The sequence below is a fragment of the Balaenoptera borealis genome (genome assembly GCF_965194805.1).
Source record: "Balaenoptera borealis genome assembly, chromosome: 5".
Lineage (NCBI taxonomy): Eukaryota > Metazoa > Chordata > Mammalia > Artiodactyla > Balaenopteridae > Balaenoptera > Balaenoptera borealis.
In genome coordinates this window covers 114,303,763-114,320,545 of record NC_138862.1, presented here as the reverse complement: position 1 = coordinate 114,320,545, position 16,783 = coordinate 114,303,763, and the positions used below count along the sequence as shown (strand labels likewise).

General features: G+C 38.9%; 1 protein-coding gene across 17 annotated transcripts in view; it reads left to right on the top strand.

Annotated features, from left to right (window-relative positions):
• The window catches only part of MBNL1 (muscleblind like splicing regulator 1), a 177,898-nt gene that overhangs the window by 112,740 nt on the left and 48,375 nt on the right, over window positions 1-16,783 (top strand). The window contains exon 1 of one of the 17 annotated variants that reach the window (XM_082394400.1): window positions 11,055-11,078. The exons of the other annotated variants lie outside the window; for them this stretch is intronic. Within the exon in view, the coding sequence (XP_082250526.1) occupies window positions 11,070-11,078 (9 nt within the window). The 5' untranslated portion in view covers window positions 11,055-11,069. Of the gene's footprint in view, window positions 1-11,054; window positions 11,079-16,783 lie in introns of those variants that run through there. 17 annotated transcript variants of the gene reach the window in all.

The following is a 16,783-nucleotide window of genomic DNA, read 5'->3' as shown; positions in this document are numbered from 1 at the left end:
TGGTCGTGGGTGCTCCCGATTTGCGGCTCAGTTCTTTTGTCTGCCTACCTGCATTCAGTCCAGGGTTTATGACTTTGAAGGTGTATGACTAGATACACTATGGGGAAATGGTAGGACAGAAGGAGGCACAGAATTTTCTGGAAAAAGGCCAATGATTCTGGTTCAGGGACCTAGCAGTTGAAAGTTAGAGCTGGAAATGCAGAAACTTCATTGACGGTATTTCGTAGGTATCCACTAAGCATATCTGATAATGTACATGTAAATTATTACACAGGTATACAGGTAAATTAACTCACTAACTGAAAGAAATCTTTATTACATGAATCATGCTCTAAAATAAGGGCAAGGAAGGAAGGTGAGGTTGTGGTGGAGTAATATCTGAATTACTGGAGAAGATGAATGTGGATATTGTTAATAAAGATTAATAATGAACTTTTTCTGGTTTAGAGCCTAATTTACTTTTATTTAATCCTGCCAAGTTCACATGAAGTATTCCATAGATCTTGAATGGGGATTTATCTCCATATATGCCCTTTATGTATGTATGTATATAGACCTCTCTGTATATACACATACCCCATATATATGTATGTATATTCATATCTATATGTATGTATGTATATTCATCTCCCTCGTATATGTAACTCTCTTTCTACACACACACAAACACAGAAAGGGTGATTTAGTCTGAGATCAAGTTTTTGGAAATAAAATGCCATGCCTGCTTTCTTGTAGTGGAGAAGCACACCCAGGTAGCAGGAATATTAATACTAGGATACTTGATTCTGAGAGGGGGTCACAGGGCACAGGCAAGAATGCCCTTGTCCTGCAGTCTGGAGTGGCACAGACCTTTGTAGAAAGGCCCGACTTACCAGAACAATGAACCTAGGCCTTCAAAATGAACTCAGAGTAGAGAGAGACTAGAAAACTTTCATCTAACAAATCAAGATAAACTTATAATAAGAAAAACAACTACACTCTACTGGTGTTTTCTAGGTGCTAGGTATTGGCTTTACATAAATTTTCATTTGAATTCTCTTAAATCACATTATCAGGTAGATAGTATAGTTATTCCCATTTTATTGATGAGAAACTGTACACACAAGGTCATAGGGCTGGTAAGTAGCAGGGTTGGGATTTCAACCTGAATGTATCTTTTTGCTTTTTGAGCTCCCACTTTTTTTTTTTTTTTTTTAATTAATTTGTACTGGAGTATGGTTGCTTTACAATGTTGTGTTAGCCTCCACTGCATAACAAAATGAATCAGCCATACACATGCAGATATCCTCTCCCTTTTGGAGCTCCCACCTTTAAACACTGTCTCCTTTATCAGTTTTAAAGGAACTTCACAGCATAATATTACACATAAAGGTGAACTTACTTGGAGAAATTTAAACCTTTCCTAGACTGGATAATGACGATCCCAAGTTTGAAGTGTGAAGTCTTCACAGCTAGGAGCAGATGTGTTATATAACTGCTTAAGCTTCCCTTCACAGATTTCTGACATTACCCTTCAAATTCCTGACCTTCTTCCCACATTTCCATTTCTTCTTCCAGCTCCTCATACCTGTAAACCTTCCTTCTTTTGACCTTGTCATTTGCATCTGAAAACTTGGTTCAGGCAACTTGCCTGAAAATCACATGGGGAACCAAAATGCTTCTTAAAGCTCCAGAAGACTTTGGGGAGGAAAGCTGACCATATTTGGGGGCTTAATTTTGCATGCTTCCTTACCCTCGGTGCATCTAGCTCCTGCCTGCCATGGTTTTGTTTGTGCAGCGTTCTGCTAAACATATAACGGGCATTATCGCAGTGCTACTTCCTATACCGAACACCTTAGCATAATTCAAGATGAAAAACAGAGTATACATCAGAAATGAAAAATCAGATTTGATCAGCGAAGTGCTGACATCCTAATTGGTAGCAGTGAGAAGTAACATACAATTGCCTCAGGCATGCCGTATCTCTGTGTCTGTCCTCTTCCCACCCCAACTCACAGGGAAGCCCATTTTAAACATTCTTATGAATGCTTTCCAATTCTACTCTGGGGGGAAAGGCTGAGTTTTCAAGGAATTGCTAATAAAGTATTGGCACTCCCTTAGCTTCTATCATCTGAATGTATTGCAGAGTTTTTAAGAGTTTCTTCTATTGAGCATGGGTTACAAATACAGGGAACATCATTCAGTCTTGTCATTTTTGGAAAAAGAAATTTACATTATGGAGAGGCAGTTGAGATTTATAACTAGCAAGTACTGGCATAAAGACTTCTTTTTTCTTCATATAATGCAATATAAACAGAAATATCAACAAGAGGTCCCTAAAGATGGGCCTTATTTTTTTTTTAGTACTTGGGTAATATTGTATACATGTTAATATGTAGTCCACTTCTTATTGCTACATAATGCTTCTATTAAAAACTTCAGAGCATCTTTCTGGGAACTAAAATTGATATGAGACCCATTGCAGTGGTGTTAATGGGAACAGAGTTCAACAAATTGAGCCTTTCGTACATATTTACATTTCATGTGCCATTTCAAAACTCAAAAAATGAATGGAATGCTTTTGAAAATCGGCATACTTTTCCTACTTCTGCCTCTTTGAATAAACAACTGCCCCAGAATTTCTGCATTTGTTAAGTAGCAACAAGAAGTACAAAACATTCAAAGTGTTAATCTTTAATTTTTGAATAATATATGTCTTCTTTAGCATTTCTTCTTAACTAATCCCTTTCTATTTTTGTCACAATTATGTAATAGCCTTAACTGGGTGAGCCATAATCTCAGGGTGGGAAAGATACACACGAAGAAAGAGCATACATTATAAAAGTAGCCATTCAGAATATTTCAGTGCTCTGCCAATACCGTCACGTTCTTTTGAAAGGTAGCTACTCTCATTTTTTGCAGTAATGTAAGGGAAACTTCATAAAAGATGTAAAAATATTCCTGAGAATTCATCTGAGTAGAAAATCCCAAAGCCCCTTTTTTCTGTTTTTAACAGGAAACATGCCTATGCAGATGGTCTGTTGAATTTTCCAGCATGTTAATGCAGTATATAATTTATTGCCTGAGATCCTAAGTTTCTAGAGTGGTTCTGTCGTATCTCTTTGAGGTGCCTCCTAAAAGGGGTCCACATCTCTTGCCTAGATGCCATAGGAGGGTAACAGAACTCCTACACATAAACATCCCTATCCTTCCCTCCTAACACTTACTGGTCTGTCTCCCTGTCTTATGTCATCCCTCCCTCAAATCCCTTCTCCATGTGTGCCTGTATAGCTCTGAGATCCTAGAAAGTGGCAACATTGCATTCCCACTAGAATTCACATAGAAGGGGCTCATGGCCACTGCATGGCTTTTAAATCTGTTATGTAGGTTAGAATCACAAATTATCTTGCGGCTAGAATCTATCCTAGAGGATTTTTTGATATCCAAAACTGATCCCAGGTTCCAGAGTGCCTTTTTTTGTTTGTTTCCCCTTCCCTTATTTTTCTTTTTTTAATTAAAGTATAGTTGATTTACAATGTTTCAGGTGTACAGCAAAGTGATTCAGTTATATATATTCTTTTTCAGATTATTTTCCGTTATAGGTCATTACAAGATATTGAGAATAGTTCCCTGTGCTACACAGTAGTTCCTTGTTGTTTATCTATTTTCTATATAGTAGATAGGTGTATCTGTTAATCCCAGATTCCTAAATTATCCCTCCCCCCTTCCCCCTTTGGTAACCATAAGTTTGTTTTCTATCTCTGTGAGTCTATTTATGTTTTGTAAATAAGTTCATTTGTATCATTTTTTTTTTTTTAGATTCCACATATAAGTGATGTCGTATGATATTTGTCTTTCTCTTTCTGAGTTACTTCACTTAGCATGATAATCTCTAGGTCCATCCATGTTGCTCAAATGGCATTATTTCATTCATTTTTATGGCTGAGTAATAGTCTATTGTGTATGTATGCTTGTGTATATATATATCCTATATATATACCACATCTTCTTTACCATTCATCTGTCGATGGACGTGTATGTTGTACCCCAATGTTCAGAGCAACGCTACTTACAATAACCAAGACATGGAAGCAATCCAGAGTACTTTAATGGGCATGATAAGTCCAGCCCTTTCACTTTCTGAGATTTAACCACCACAAAATGGCAGCAATGAGCCAGAAGTCTCTGGAACCCTAGTGAACTAGTAGGTAAGAAAGCCACTGACTTACCTTGTCTAGAGAATGAATGGGAGGGTGGTGCATGAATCCTGTCAGGGCTGAGAGAATGTCCTTCGACCATTTTAGTCCACCTTTATTCATACCTCATCTTGAGGATGTTTCCCATGAAGTCAGCTTCCACTCATGTCTCCTGCATCTGACTCTCTTTACTAATTAGAGTTACATTTTATCTTTCTTTTTCTATCCTGTATCATCCAGCATAATGATAAGCTAATAGACACCCAATATATGTTTATTAATAGGTAGATATAAAAAATAGGTTATTAGCAAAATTGTGGGTACAGTTTCCTCTTTCCTATGTATGTGCAGTAGTTGGCTAAGTGGATTTGAATATTATATATAGTTCACCAGTTCTTTGTAGAAACTGTTTTCTCAAAAGAGTCATTTCTCAGTCCTCATGGATATTATCACTTTTAGTAGGAAGTATGAAAGTATTTTAAATAATTTTTTTCTAAGAATTTTACTGAAAAATGGTGTCTAATTTATAGAGCTTTTCTAACAGTTATTGAGAGTAACCAATTTAGTATGAGTCTATTTTTATCACTGACATTCAGTTCATCCTACATGGTTTTCCAGGATGAACCTACAGCTTTTAAAAACAAGATTATCAGCTAGATTTTCTTCACAATTTTCTCCCAAGTGAGAACCACTGAGACCTTTGTAGTGGCAACACAAATACTTTGGAGCAAAATTGAGTTTTTTTCCCAAAGGGTGACATAGACAACTTTGTTTATGATTTGCAAAATGTCATATCAATTTGTGTGAAATCCATAGTATAACTAAATGTGTACTGTGGTGACAGCTATAAGAAGTATGTCTGACTGCACTTATATACCATGAAAAGAGTCCTCGGGAAATTGTTTTTTTTTCATTGCTACATTTTAAACACTGACTATTTGAATTTCAACTTGATATTGTCTTAGTTCTAAACATAGCCTGCCAAATTTGTTTATACCGTACATGTGAATCAGGCAGATGAGTCTCTGTCGCTTTAATTGTTCTGTGACTTTGTGCAAATTATTTAATTTCACAGGATCGCTGATCCTCACCAGGTCATGGGGATGGAGATTGCAGTACTCCCATCATAGAACTGTGGGGAGGATTACGTGAGATCTATTCTTTCCTTTATTCCACACTCTGTGACTCACTCCAAGCTCTGGGAAACAAGCCCTGCCTTCATGGATCTTAGGTCCCTAGTGCAGCCTGTCAGTCAGTAAGGAAACACATGAATAAGCAACGTAATTGCAGGTATGACCAGTGCTGTTCATAATTTTTTAAAAAAGAGATGGATAAGTAGTTTTTATTTTGTGAGAAATATTTTTATTTTTATAAATCTAAGATTGCAAAGCAAGCATCTTATTTCTTCAGGGTTAATAGAATGACTAGGTACATTTTCATTTCTTCATAAACTCAAATATCAAATAATAGTCCTGATTATCATTTTAAGTCTAGTTTCTCTTCTCTGCCATTTTGGTATGTAATACATTTCACAGAGGACATTTGTGTGCTAGCTTGACATGCTAACCCACTTAAACAGTTTAGTGCAACTGTTTTGTCTTATATTGTTAGGAACAATATAACCAGACGGTCATTCCACTTGAACTTAATGAGTGCAGTCTTTCTACATCCTTATGACTTGGGCCGTTTTCACTATGCAGTGTCTTCCTGAAATTCAACTTGGTCTCAGCAAAGGCACTCAATGGATGGGTTTTCTTTGCTTATATTTAGATTTCTTAACCAGGTATTTAGTTACTTCCACTTACTTCGCCTTAACTCTCGGAATTTACCTCTCCTGAACGAAGCCCTCATTCCAGCCAGGTTGGCTTATCTCTTGTCTTTTGAACAGCCTGAAGTTCCCACCTGTGTGGCGTTACTTGCTGCCGTTTTACCTAGTAGAACCTCCTGGCCTTTTGGATTCCTGAGAAGCCAGCTGCGCTATAGAGGACATAATCCTCAGACTTAATATCAGACCTCGATTTTAGATTTATACTTTATTTGCTACTTCTGTGATCTTGGGCAAGTCATTAAACCTCTGTGGGCCTTAATTTCCCCATCAGCCTAATGGAGTTAATGCCAGTGACTCATATGGTCATTGTGAGGTTGATTGAAAATGCTCCAGAAAGCGCTTCACTCCCGGTCTTTTTTTCCTCTGCACTTGGTGTCACAGGACACTTCATAGTATTGATTATCTATTTTCTAAAATTTACCCTATGTTATGATTTATGGTCGGCCTCACTGTGTTTTTTCTTTTCTTTTTCGATAGGTAATCAGATAAAAGAAAGACGTAGGTTAAAATTCTCAATAGAAAGTTTGGGGATTACCCGTTTATTTAATGAACTGTCTGTTCATTTGTGTGAGCAAAGTGTTTTATTTATGAAAAGTGAGGTATAAGAAATGGCCTGTGGTGAACTGACAGATGTTTTTACATAGTGGACCCATAGACATATATTAAAGAAAAACACAGGGGGTGTAGCATATTTTTGAGTATATTATTGGAAAAAACAAAAGGAGAAATGACAGAAAGCAAATCCACAGTAAGTAGTGAGTTGGCAGGACTATATGTGTGCTGTTAAAAACGGATGATGTCATCTGAAAGTTCCCTCACTTCAGAAAATCTGGGAGATAAGAACATTGGTATTCTGAGGACTGCTCAGACTCAAATGATTGATAACACGTTTTAAGTGTAAATAATAAGGCGATTGATAATTTGTAAACTTTTACTTGAATCTATTTAAAGTATTTCTTGGTCCTTACATGGTTCTCCGTTTAATCTTTCCCTAAAATAAACTCGTTGACTAATACATTGTAAATCTTTTCTTGCTGTGTGTTACATGTGCTCTGGTAATCTCACCCATGCACTCCTGCGGAACCTGGGGCACCTGCCCCCTGCCCCACGTAAGCCAGTATGCTTTAGCAAAACCCTGGCAGTTTATAACATGGAATACTGGTTTTAAAAGGAGTTACTTTTTGTTTGCATAATCAGTCCATTTGATTATCAGCCACTTTTCTTGCTATTCTAACAAGAACTATTACAACAGGGAAAAAAAACCCAAAACATTTTTAGTTTCATTTTATCGGTATATCCCTTGAGCAATGCCTCAGAATTTTTGCCAAGCTGCCTACCGTATTGACACTTCTAAGTAACATTTTCTAATCTGAGTATCCAGATTACAGTTACTATTTACTATTTTCTGATTTGACTGTAGTGTGGAGGCCAGTTTTTATCTTGGTATTAAGGAAACAATGAAACATAGAACAACAGACTAATGACTGAACCAGAAATTTGTTATTAAGTAGCAAGAAATTGGAAAATAATCAAGCTTAATGTGGCAGATAATCAATTAAGTACATTTTCAAAACATTAGTAGGTTTTGAAAAAGCCCTGTTCTAGCTGTGTTTTAGAAGTTAGACATACAGTTAATATATGTGTGTATATTACATGTCTAGTATACATGTATTATATGTATATTATTCAATATACATTCTGCTTTATAAGACTATTTATTTGCTCATTCAATGAGTAAATACCTATTATGAGCCTGACACTATTCTAGATGTTCTTGTTTTGAGAATACAACTGGAAAATAAACAGTCGTGGTTTTCAAGCCTCATTCCTGGTCTAGTGAAAGAAATAGGCAACTGCCAAGCAATTATGATAAAGTGTAATGAATGCTCTGGGACCAACTAACAGAGCATTAAACAAAGGCTTGAAGTTTAAAGAAAACTTCCTGGAGGTGGCAACTTTTAACTGGAGACTGACTGGAAATTAGCCAGGCCAAACAAAAAAGATGGGGGACAGGCGAAGTATTTGAAGAACTGGATCTACATGGACAAAGTAATGTCTTGTACACGGGGTTGAATGTAGTTTAGTTTAGTATGGCTGGGGAGAGAGAGAGAAAGGAAAAGGGAGAGAGAATGAGTATGTGAGTGTGCATTAGAATAGGGGTGGAGTGGGAGATTGTGAAAAAGATGGGATAATGATGTGGAGAATGGTCAGGTCTGTGTTAGCTCTTGCCTGGACTATTAAAATAATTACTTAATTGGTCTCTCCTCCCCAGGCTGTCAGCCATGTCCGGCCCCCTTGTGCTCCTGTCTGATGAATTCATGAAATGACGGCTTTGCTATTGTCATCCCTGATTCCCTTCAGTGGCTCTCCCTGGCCTACAGAAGAAAGTAGACAATCTTTAACTCAGTTTTTAAAACTGTCCCCAAGCTAGACTCAGCATACTTTGCAAACTTTATTTCCCACTACTCTTATTACAGATTTATTACTTGTCACTGATGCTTCAAATTAGGTTATTTCCTCTACCTGGATATCTTTTCTAACTGCTCATGTATAAATTCTACCTCTTCTTCAAAGCTATTATCTGATTTTTCTAAGTGGAATGTCTTTTTTTTTTTTTTTAAATAATTAGGTCACATCCTTTTTTTTTTCTTTATTAATTAATTTATTTTATTTATTTATTTATTTTGGCTGTGTTGGGTCTTTGTTTCTGTGCGAGGGCTTTCTCCCGTTGCGGCGAGCGGGGGCCACTCTTCATCGCGGTGCGCGGGCCTCTCACTATCGCGGCCTCTCTTGTTGCGGAGCACAGGCTCCAGACGCGCAGGCTCAGTAGTTGTGGCTCACGGGTCTAGTTGCTCCGCGGCATGTGGGATCTTCCCAGACCAGGGCTCGAACCCGTGTCCCCTGCATTGGCAGGCAGACTCTCAACCACTGCGCCACCAGGGAAGCCCTGGAATGTCTTTTTGACCTTATGACCCTTTTTGTCTTCTATCCGTATATTCTAGCTGTTTCTGTGCATGCCTTATTCCCCTTTGCAGACTACGTGTCCGGTTCATTTTGTGTCTCCGCGGCCCTGCAGCACTCAGAATGTGAGCAGTCTCACATGTAGTCTCACCAAATAGATAAATGGTGGATAAATGTATAAATGAGTTATTCTAGAAGATACTAAGACTTGGCATAAAGCATATTGAAGGCAAGACCGCCTATTTTATTTTACTTGTTTGCCTCATCCATTCATTTCCTATCTTCTAGCTTGTTTTTTGGGTTAGATGAGGAGACAATGAATCGTTGTTCCATTCTGCTTTCTCTTTTGCCTGCGTGTGTGCCCAAGATGACATGCCCAAGGGAACAAAAGGCAGTGGCTCTTTTTGTGCCCGCCCTTGCCCTGAGTGCCCTTTCTCCCACTGTCTAGGAAAGGAGCTGTGAGGCGACCGTTTAGAAACACAAGTATCAGTTAACTGACAGATAACGTGAGTGGTTATCTTGAAGTCACTGGCAAACACTGGGTTTAAAAGAACTGTGGAAAGGGCTGTGACTGATGTGTAAATGAGAATGTGCATTAGTATATAGAGACTAACCAATGGTCCTCAGAGTAGCAGTCATTAGAATTGTCTGAGAGCTTTCCTGGGACCCAGCCAAAATCAATTAAAGCAGAATTTCTGGGGATGGAGGCTGGGTATAGGAATTTTTAATTTATAATGTACAGCCATGATTAAGGACCACTGGCTTAAACCTTACCGTGGTGTCTCAGTGGTGTGATAGCTGGGACCCCAGAAATGCCCTCCTGTCTCCTAAATTGCTTATTCATTCTACAAACATTAACTGAAAATACTTAGGTTGCTAAGTTAGAGTTTGTCCTGTTTTTAACAAGTTCTTAATCTCGAGGGATAGACAGACTTGTAAAAATTACCTGTAATACAGTTTGACTGGTGCTGAATTCACCACTGTGAGTTTATCCTACCTGACAAGGAAAGTAAAGAGGAGGAAGGGAGGGAAAGGGAAAGAGGAAATATCCAAGGAAAGTGACACTTGAAAAGGGTCACCTCTCATCATCAAATTTAACCTAGGAAAATGATTCCTCTTTATTATCAACCCGTTTTAAAATACAGATGCCCAGTTTCCTTATGGTCAGAGAAATGAGCGTTAGTTGATTCGGCCTTTGGGCACTGGGAAAGCTTTCTCACAGCCACTCAGGAGTTGCGTTCCTTGGCTGCAGTTTCACAAATGAAGGCACCGTTTGGGCTAGGAGGTGAGCACCTGTATGATGCCACAAAGCTAGTGGCTGAAAGAGCTGTAGTGAAGCCAGGGCTCCCCGGCTCCTGGAGAAGTGTTTTTTCCCCTGGACTGGAAATTTGCCATCCTTGGCCACTAGAGGCTTAGTGGGAGTTAGTTCATTAAAAGAGATTCTAACTTGACCGTGAACTGAAGGACTCTGTCAAAACAGAGGCTGAAGGAAAAGGAGAAGGAACGCTTTCAAGCGTGACCAGAGACGTGGGACTGTGCGAGAGGAAGCAGGGGTTGCAAGGTTCCAGGGATGTGAAGAATGTGCTAGGGGACTGAGAGGGACCCAGGGCTCTCCGTCCCCTGAGTACCAGAGCATAATCAAGGGCCATTATTCATGCTCTCCCCTAACAGTCACTCCATCCCTAGGATGGTATTCTTACCTCCAGTTTTATAGAAGAGGAAGTTGAAGTTGAGCGAGGTTGAGTAATTAACCCAGTCTCACTGCTAATAAATATCAGAGTTAGCATTGGAACAAACAACTCTGTGATACCAGTTCATGTCGTCACCATTGAGCTGGGGCTCTATTGCTTTTTTTATGTCAAGTCCTGGGACAGTTCCTGTGTGAAGATCACCAAGACCTGTAGAAGAGAAGGTTACACGCTCAAGGCACAGAGAAACCCAGCAAGTGGCCATATTGCTTATTTGGGTCGGAGTGCAAAGTTGTGGTTGGATGATGGTAGTAAGAAGTTACCTGAAAATGGAGCAAATGGGAAGAGAAGGAAAATACAATTGAATTGAGAGAAAATGGGGCCAGAGTGTGTGAGTTGACAGAGGTCTGGGTGAAGATGCACAAGGTATGTTTTTGAGAACTACTTTATTGGACAGAATTTTTTTTAGTATAATTTATTTTTTAATGGCAGTATAGTTGATTTATAATGTGTTCATTTCTTTTTTTTCTTTTTTGCGTCTGAAAGTTTTTTTATTGTAAGTTTATTTATTTTTTAACTTTTTATATTGGAGTATAGTTGATTAACAATGTGTTAGTTTCAGGTGTACAGCGAAGTGATTCAGTTATACATATACATGTATCTATTCTTTTTCAAATTCTTTTCCCATTTAGGTTGTTACGTAATAGTGAACAGAGTTCCCTGTGCCATATAGTAGGTCCTTGTTGGTTATCTATTTTATTTATTTATTTTAAATTTTAAAAATAAATTTATTTATTAATTTATTTGGCTGTGTTGGGTCTTCGTTGCTGCACGCGGGCTTTCTCTAGCTGTGGCGAGCGGGGGCTGCTCTTCATTGTAGTGTGCGGGCTTCTCATTGCGGTGGCTTCTCTTGTTGAGGAGCACGGGCTCTAGGCACACGGGCTTCAGTAGTTGTGGCTCACAGGCTCAGTAGTTGTGGCTCACGGGCTTAGTTGCTCCACGGCATGTGGGATCTTCCCAGACCAGGGCTCAAACCCGTGTCCCTTGCATTGGCAGGCGGATTCTTAACCACTGTGCCACCAGGGGAGCCCAATCTATTTTAAATATAGCAGTGTGTACATGTCAATCCCCAACTCCCAATCTATCCCTCCCCCACCACCCTTCCCCCCGGTAACCATAAGTTTGTTCTCTAAGTCTGTGAGTCTGTTTCTGTTTTGTAAATAAGTTCATTTGTATCATTTTTTTTTTTTTAGCTTCCACCTATAAGTGATGTCATACTATATTTCTCTTTCTCTGGACAGAATATTTTCTATTCTGAAATAAAGTCAGGACTCACTCACTTGGCAAATGTTTATTAGGTTTATTGGCCTGGGCTGCACTGTGGGCAGAAGTTTGAGGCACAGCCTCCTTCTGGAGGCCATCAGCATGGGAGGAAGACAAGGCATTAGTGTGCAGTAAAGCCCTGTGGCACTGCTGGGAGGAAGGCATGTGTAGAGTGCCAAGGAACATGAAACAGCTATGTCTACTAACAGCCACCTGCTTTAGCCAGAGGTAGAGAGTGTAAAATTCACAGATACGTTGCTTTACTCACTTAATACACCCAAGCCCGGTGTTGAGCAGATCCGGGCTTTCAGCCTAAATGTTTTTGATGTGATAGCAGGAGAAGAACACCACGTGACAGCCGCCTGTGCTTTTCCCTCTTACGTTCGCATTCTGACTTATTATAAAAGTGTTGCCATGGCTGAGGTTCCTGTGAGGCCCAACATCTCCATACTTTTCATCTTAAGTAAACACTTAAGAATATCTCCGCAGCTTCTGATTGCTGTTTAGAACAGAACACCTTGTAACGATTAAGCTTTTCAAATGCCTCTGTTTAAGTCACGACTTCAGTACCCTTCTGCCTTAAGAGACTCATCATATAGGTGTTTTGAAAGAGTTCTATAGTCCATAGGCATCTCTTTTTATTTATTTGTTTATTGTTAAAGTGGATCATTTTCCAGAAAGCTATTCAAGGGTAGTAGAAATACATGAACTCTTTCTCAAAATTGGGAGACTTTCCTGTTTTATTCCCAGAGATAATTTTCAAGTAACTTCTGTTGACGGTTACTCCTTTAGATGTTTGGGAACCTGCCTGAGAAAGCCAGTGGAAGTCCCTGGGGATGGGGGTGGGGGCAGAGGAGGAGACAGGCTCAGATAACCTGTGTTGTGATGCTGTTTTTTTTTTTTTTTACTTCAAGAGATTGTTTTTCACCCTACCGCCTATGCTGCTGCAGTCAGCATCCAATAGAGACGTGTTCTGGGCCCGGGAGCCAATTGTCTTTCTCCTGGCTGCAGCCTGAAGTCTGCGAGAGCTGATGACCGTGCACAATTTTAGCAAATTGTCATGGGGACGGGGGGGGGGGGGGGGGGGGGGGGGGGGGGGGGGCGGGGAGGAGGGGAGTGCTTTCCCTGCGGGGACAGTGCCAGTGGCATTGAGCACATTTTGTTCAAGTACAAAGTTGATCTTCCTGAAGGAGACAGTGGTCAGCGGTACTGCGGACCTTTGTCACCTCCCCTCTGCCTTGTGCTCTGTCATTGTTTACGTGAAGCAGTAGCGTTTAATGGCTGGACTTGAGGCAGAATCTGTGAGGTCAGGAAGCTAGTGACAATGTGTGTCTTCAGTTAGGGAATCTCAGAGATTTACGGAGGACTTGGAATGAAAAATTGGGGAAAAGGAAGGGTCTTTGTTATTTGGCAAAGTCAGGGATGTCTCTAAAAGATTAGAGAGCAGTGTAATTTAATAATTTCTATATAAAACTGATAGCCAAAATTTTGGACATCTGTTATAGTTTAGAGAACTATTTAAGCACCAATCATGTGCATAATATACACTACCCCATCTAGTGGGTTTTGATGGGAGATTTACAAGGGAAATATTGAAATGGGACTTTGAAAACATTGCATAATATTATACTTAAAGGTTTATCATAACCAATAATAAATGTTATTTTAGAGATGTAAAAACAGGGTTTACTTTCGTATATTGGTAGGCATGTGTAGGATCTAGAAGGTATAAATATAGCAAATGCTTCATATAAATACAAAGCAATGCTGTTATTATTCTTGAGCTGACATCACCAAAATGTTTTACCTCTTTGATTTCCATTACTTTCTTTTCTGTTGCTGAATGAAAGACTTGCCCCTTAAAGCCTCTCTGTATTGTCTAATTTTGTTTTTTATTTTTAATATATATAATGTATTCTCTTTTTCTATACCAAATCACCTTTTCTTTACTTGTGATCTATCTAAATCACAGAGGCCAGGTCAGTGTAATCCATAGATAGTCCAAGACCCTCTTGACTCACTAGGGCTCTTGTTGAAATGGATAATGTGAAGCAGAAATTTAACTTTATGGTGTTCAATTATTTTCTTTTCTGCTGTTGATCCTATAGTACAGGTCCTGCTGAGGGGGAAAAAAAAGAATGACAGAGAAACTGGAAGTTATAAGAGAATCTAATTTTTTTCATTGCACTTTGGAAATACTATGTGGATTAATCTTCTCCAAAATTAGTTGCTTATATTGTGAAACATCTTTTCCTTTGCAGAACTCAAGGGGGTTGAAGCATCCATTTGGTTCTGACCTATTCTGGATAAAGTCTTCTGTGTTTAGTGTGAGCAATGATTAGAAAAGCACGCACATGTAACAATGATCAAGTGATGGTGTAATGGTTACCGTTACCTCTAGCGTAATGGCGAAGAGTACCAACTTCGTAGTTGGGCTGTCTGGGTTCAGTTATGTGTCCTTGGGTGAGGACCCCTTTCCTTCTCCTTTGGAGAGGTATTTAAAGATGGAGAGCTTTTGCTTTATCAATGCACTAAGAGCTAGAATAGTTCTATAAAGAACTGCTTAAACAAGTCTTCCAAGAGATTGTTAAGGAAAAAATTATGTACTTTTGACTTAAGAAGTTTACCTCCTTTTTACCTTCAGGAAAGCCCTAGAAATATAATATAGACAGTCATGCTGTAATCCACCTAATAATGGTACGAGGATGAATTGGGTACTATCTGTAAAACATTTTGTATTTCTCAATTGAAAGGCATGCGCTACAAATAGAGCTCTAAATTTTATTATGTAAATGTTAGGGCTTTTTAATTATTAGCCAAGATTGAAGACTGTCTGATTTGGATACCATAAAACTTCAGAAGTGTTTCTGCTCCAAACAGTTTAGAAGTCTGACAGTTGCTGTACCGAAAAAATAATGAAGCAGTTTTAAAAAATAATAGAAACATAGTGATCTGGCATTTCCAATTTTATGATGCTATAAAAAAGCAGCCAACAAATGTTGGACTGTTTAATGATACTGGCACCTACCAAATGTCACTGGGCTTTCACAAGGTCATGGAGACTCTGGTTTGGCTTAGGGATGCTGGCCAGGCCCATCTTTGGAGCCCAGGAAGACTGGAATAGTGGCAGACCATAGGTGCCAGCTAAACCCTTTATAGCGCTTCATAGATGGCTACACACTTTTGTGGGATTCTGTGGCATAGAGGAGGCCAGGAGTAGAAGGAAAAAGTGAGACCGTTTCTTCTTACAGCATCCCATCAAAAGCAGCTCTAAATATAAGATCCCTGTGGGCCCTCTCTGAGGAGGCTAAGATTTCTTCAGATGACTATCAGCTAAAATTGTGTGCTGATATAACTGTTGCTGTCACAGTTGTATGTATATCTGATCTCTCACAGACAAAAGCTGCTGGAGAAAGGAGTGGTATTTTTGTAACAAGAATGTGTGTGTGATTTGTTGCCTTTTTCCCTTTCTCCACCTCCTCAGCAGCAGCTAACCCGACTCTCATGCATTACGTAATACTTATCTAGACGTGTAGAGTTTCAGTTATGCCATTTTCAAGATGATTAATGGGAGTTGTGCAATTAAAGCTCCTAAATTCTCTGGGAAAAAAGTCATAGTATCCCGATGTTTGAGTTAGAGTGCGTTGATATTGCGTCAGCATTGAGGATATTTTGGAGTCTTGTAAATGTCACTGTTGGTTTTCATGTCCAAGAATCATCGTCATCAAACTTAGGAATGTTCTATAAAATAGTGCCTAGAACATTTGAATACTGCAGAGGCCTCTTTAAATAGCTAGAAAAGTCTAACCAAGAATCGCTTCCCTAAAATCAGATTAGACCGGATGAGAAAAAGTTTAATGCCCATGAAACAGTGTCTGCTACGTTCTTTTATATCCTTTCAGGCCATGGTAAAATTACAAATTTAAACTCAATAGATTGTGTGTATGGATGTGTATGTGTGTTAGTACTTTTCTTTCTTTTCCTGGCAGTCTCAATAGTTGTTAAGCCACAGTTTATATGTAAAGATGAACTTTTTATGGGATCAGGAAAAGGAAAAAAATCAAAATTTGCATTATATTGCATTTCATTTGAAAACACTTCAGATCTGTAGTAAAATAAAATAAAGAAATAGGGAATATTTCAGTGAAAATACATTTATAAATTTCTGCTTCTTTTTTCTCTTACTGGTAGGAGAAAATTCTCCCAGGTCTTATGTTGATCTGAGTTCCAAGCATTTGTCTTTATGTTGATTGGATGAAGAAATAGCAATTTACACCTAGAAAGTTAAGCTTTAAATATTGATTAATGTTGCTATATTTACTTCATGTTAAGTTTAGGAGACTAGAGATAAATTGCCCAGCAAAATAAGAGGAGAAATGACTCCTTTCTCCATGTTCTATGGGGATGCTAAGCATTTGTTCCTGGTGTTACCTGAAAGTCCAATGAGGAAATTAAAACAGAAATTGTGTTTGTTTTAAAGAGTCTTTTCTAGCCTTTTTAGATGGTAAAACTCTGAAATAAGTACAAGGGTGCACTTATAATCTGGCTTAAAGAGTCATAATATTTGAGAATAAAAAATGAATAGGGACTTCCCTGGTGGTCCGGTTGTCAAGAACCCACCTTCCAATGCAGGGAACATGGGTTCAATCTCAGGTTGGGGAACTAAGATCCCACATGCCACAGGGCAACTAAGCCCACATGCTGCAGCTAGAGAGCCCGCCTGCCGCAACTAAGACCCAACGTAGCCAAATTAAAACAAACAAACAAAAAATGTAGCTCAAATTTTTAAAAAAAGAGAAAAATTCCTG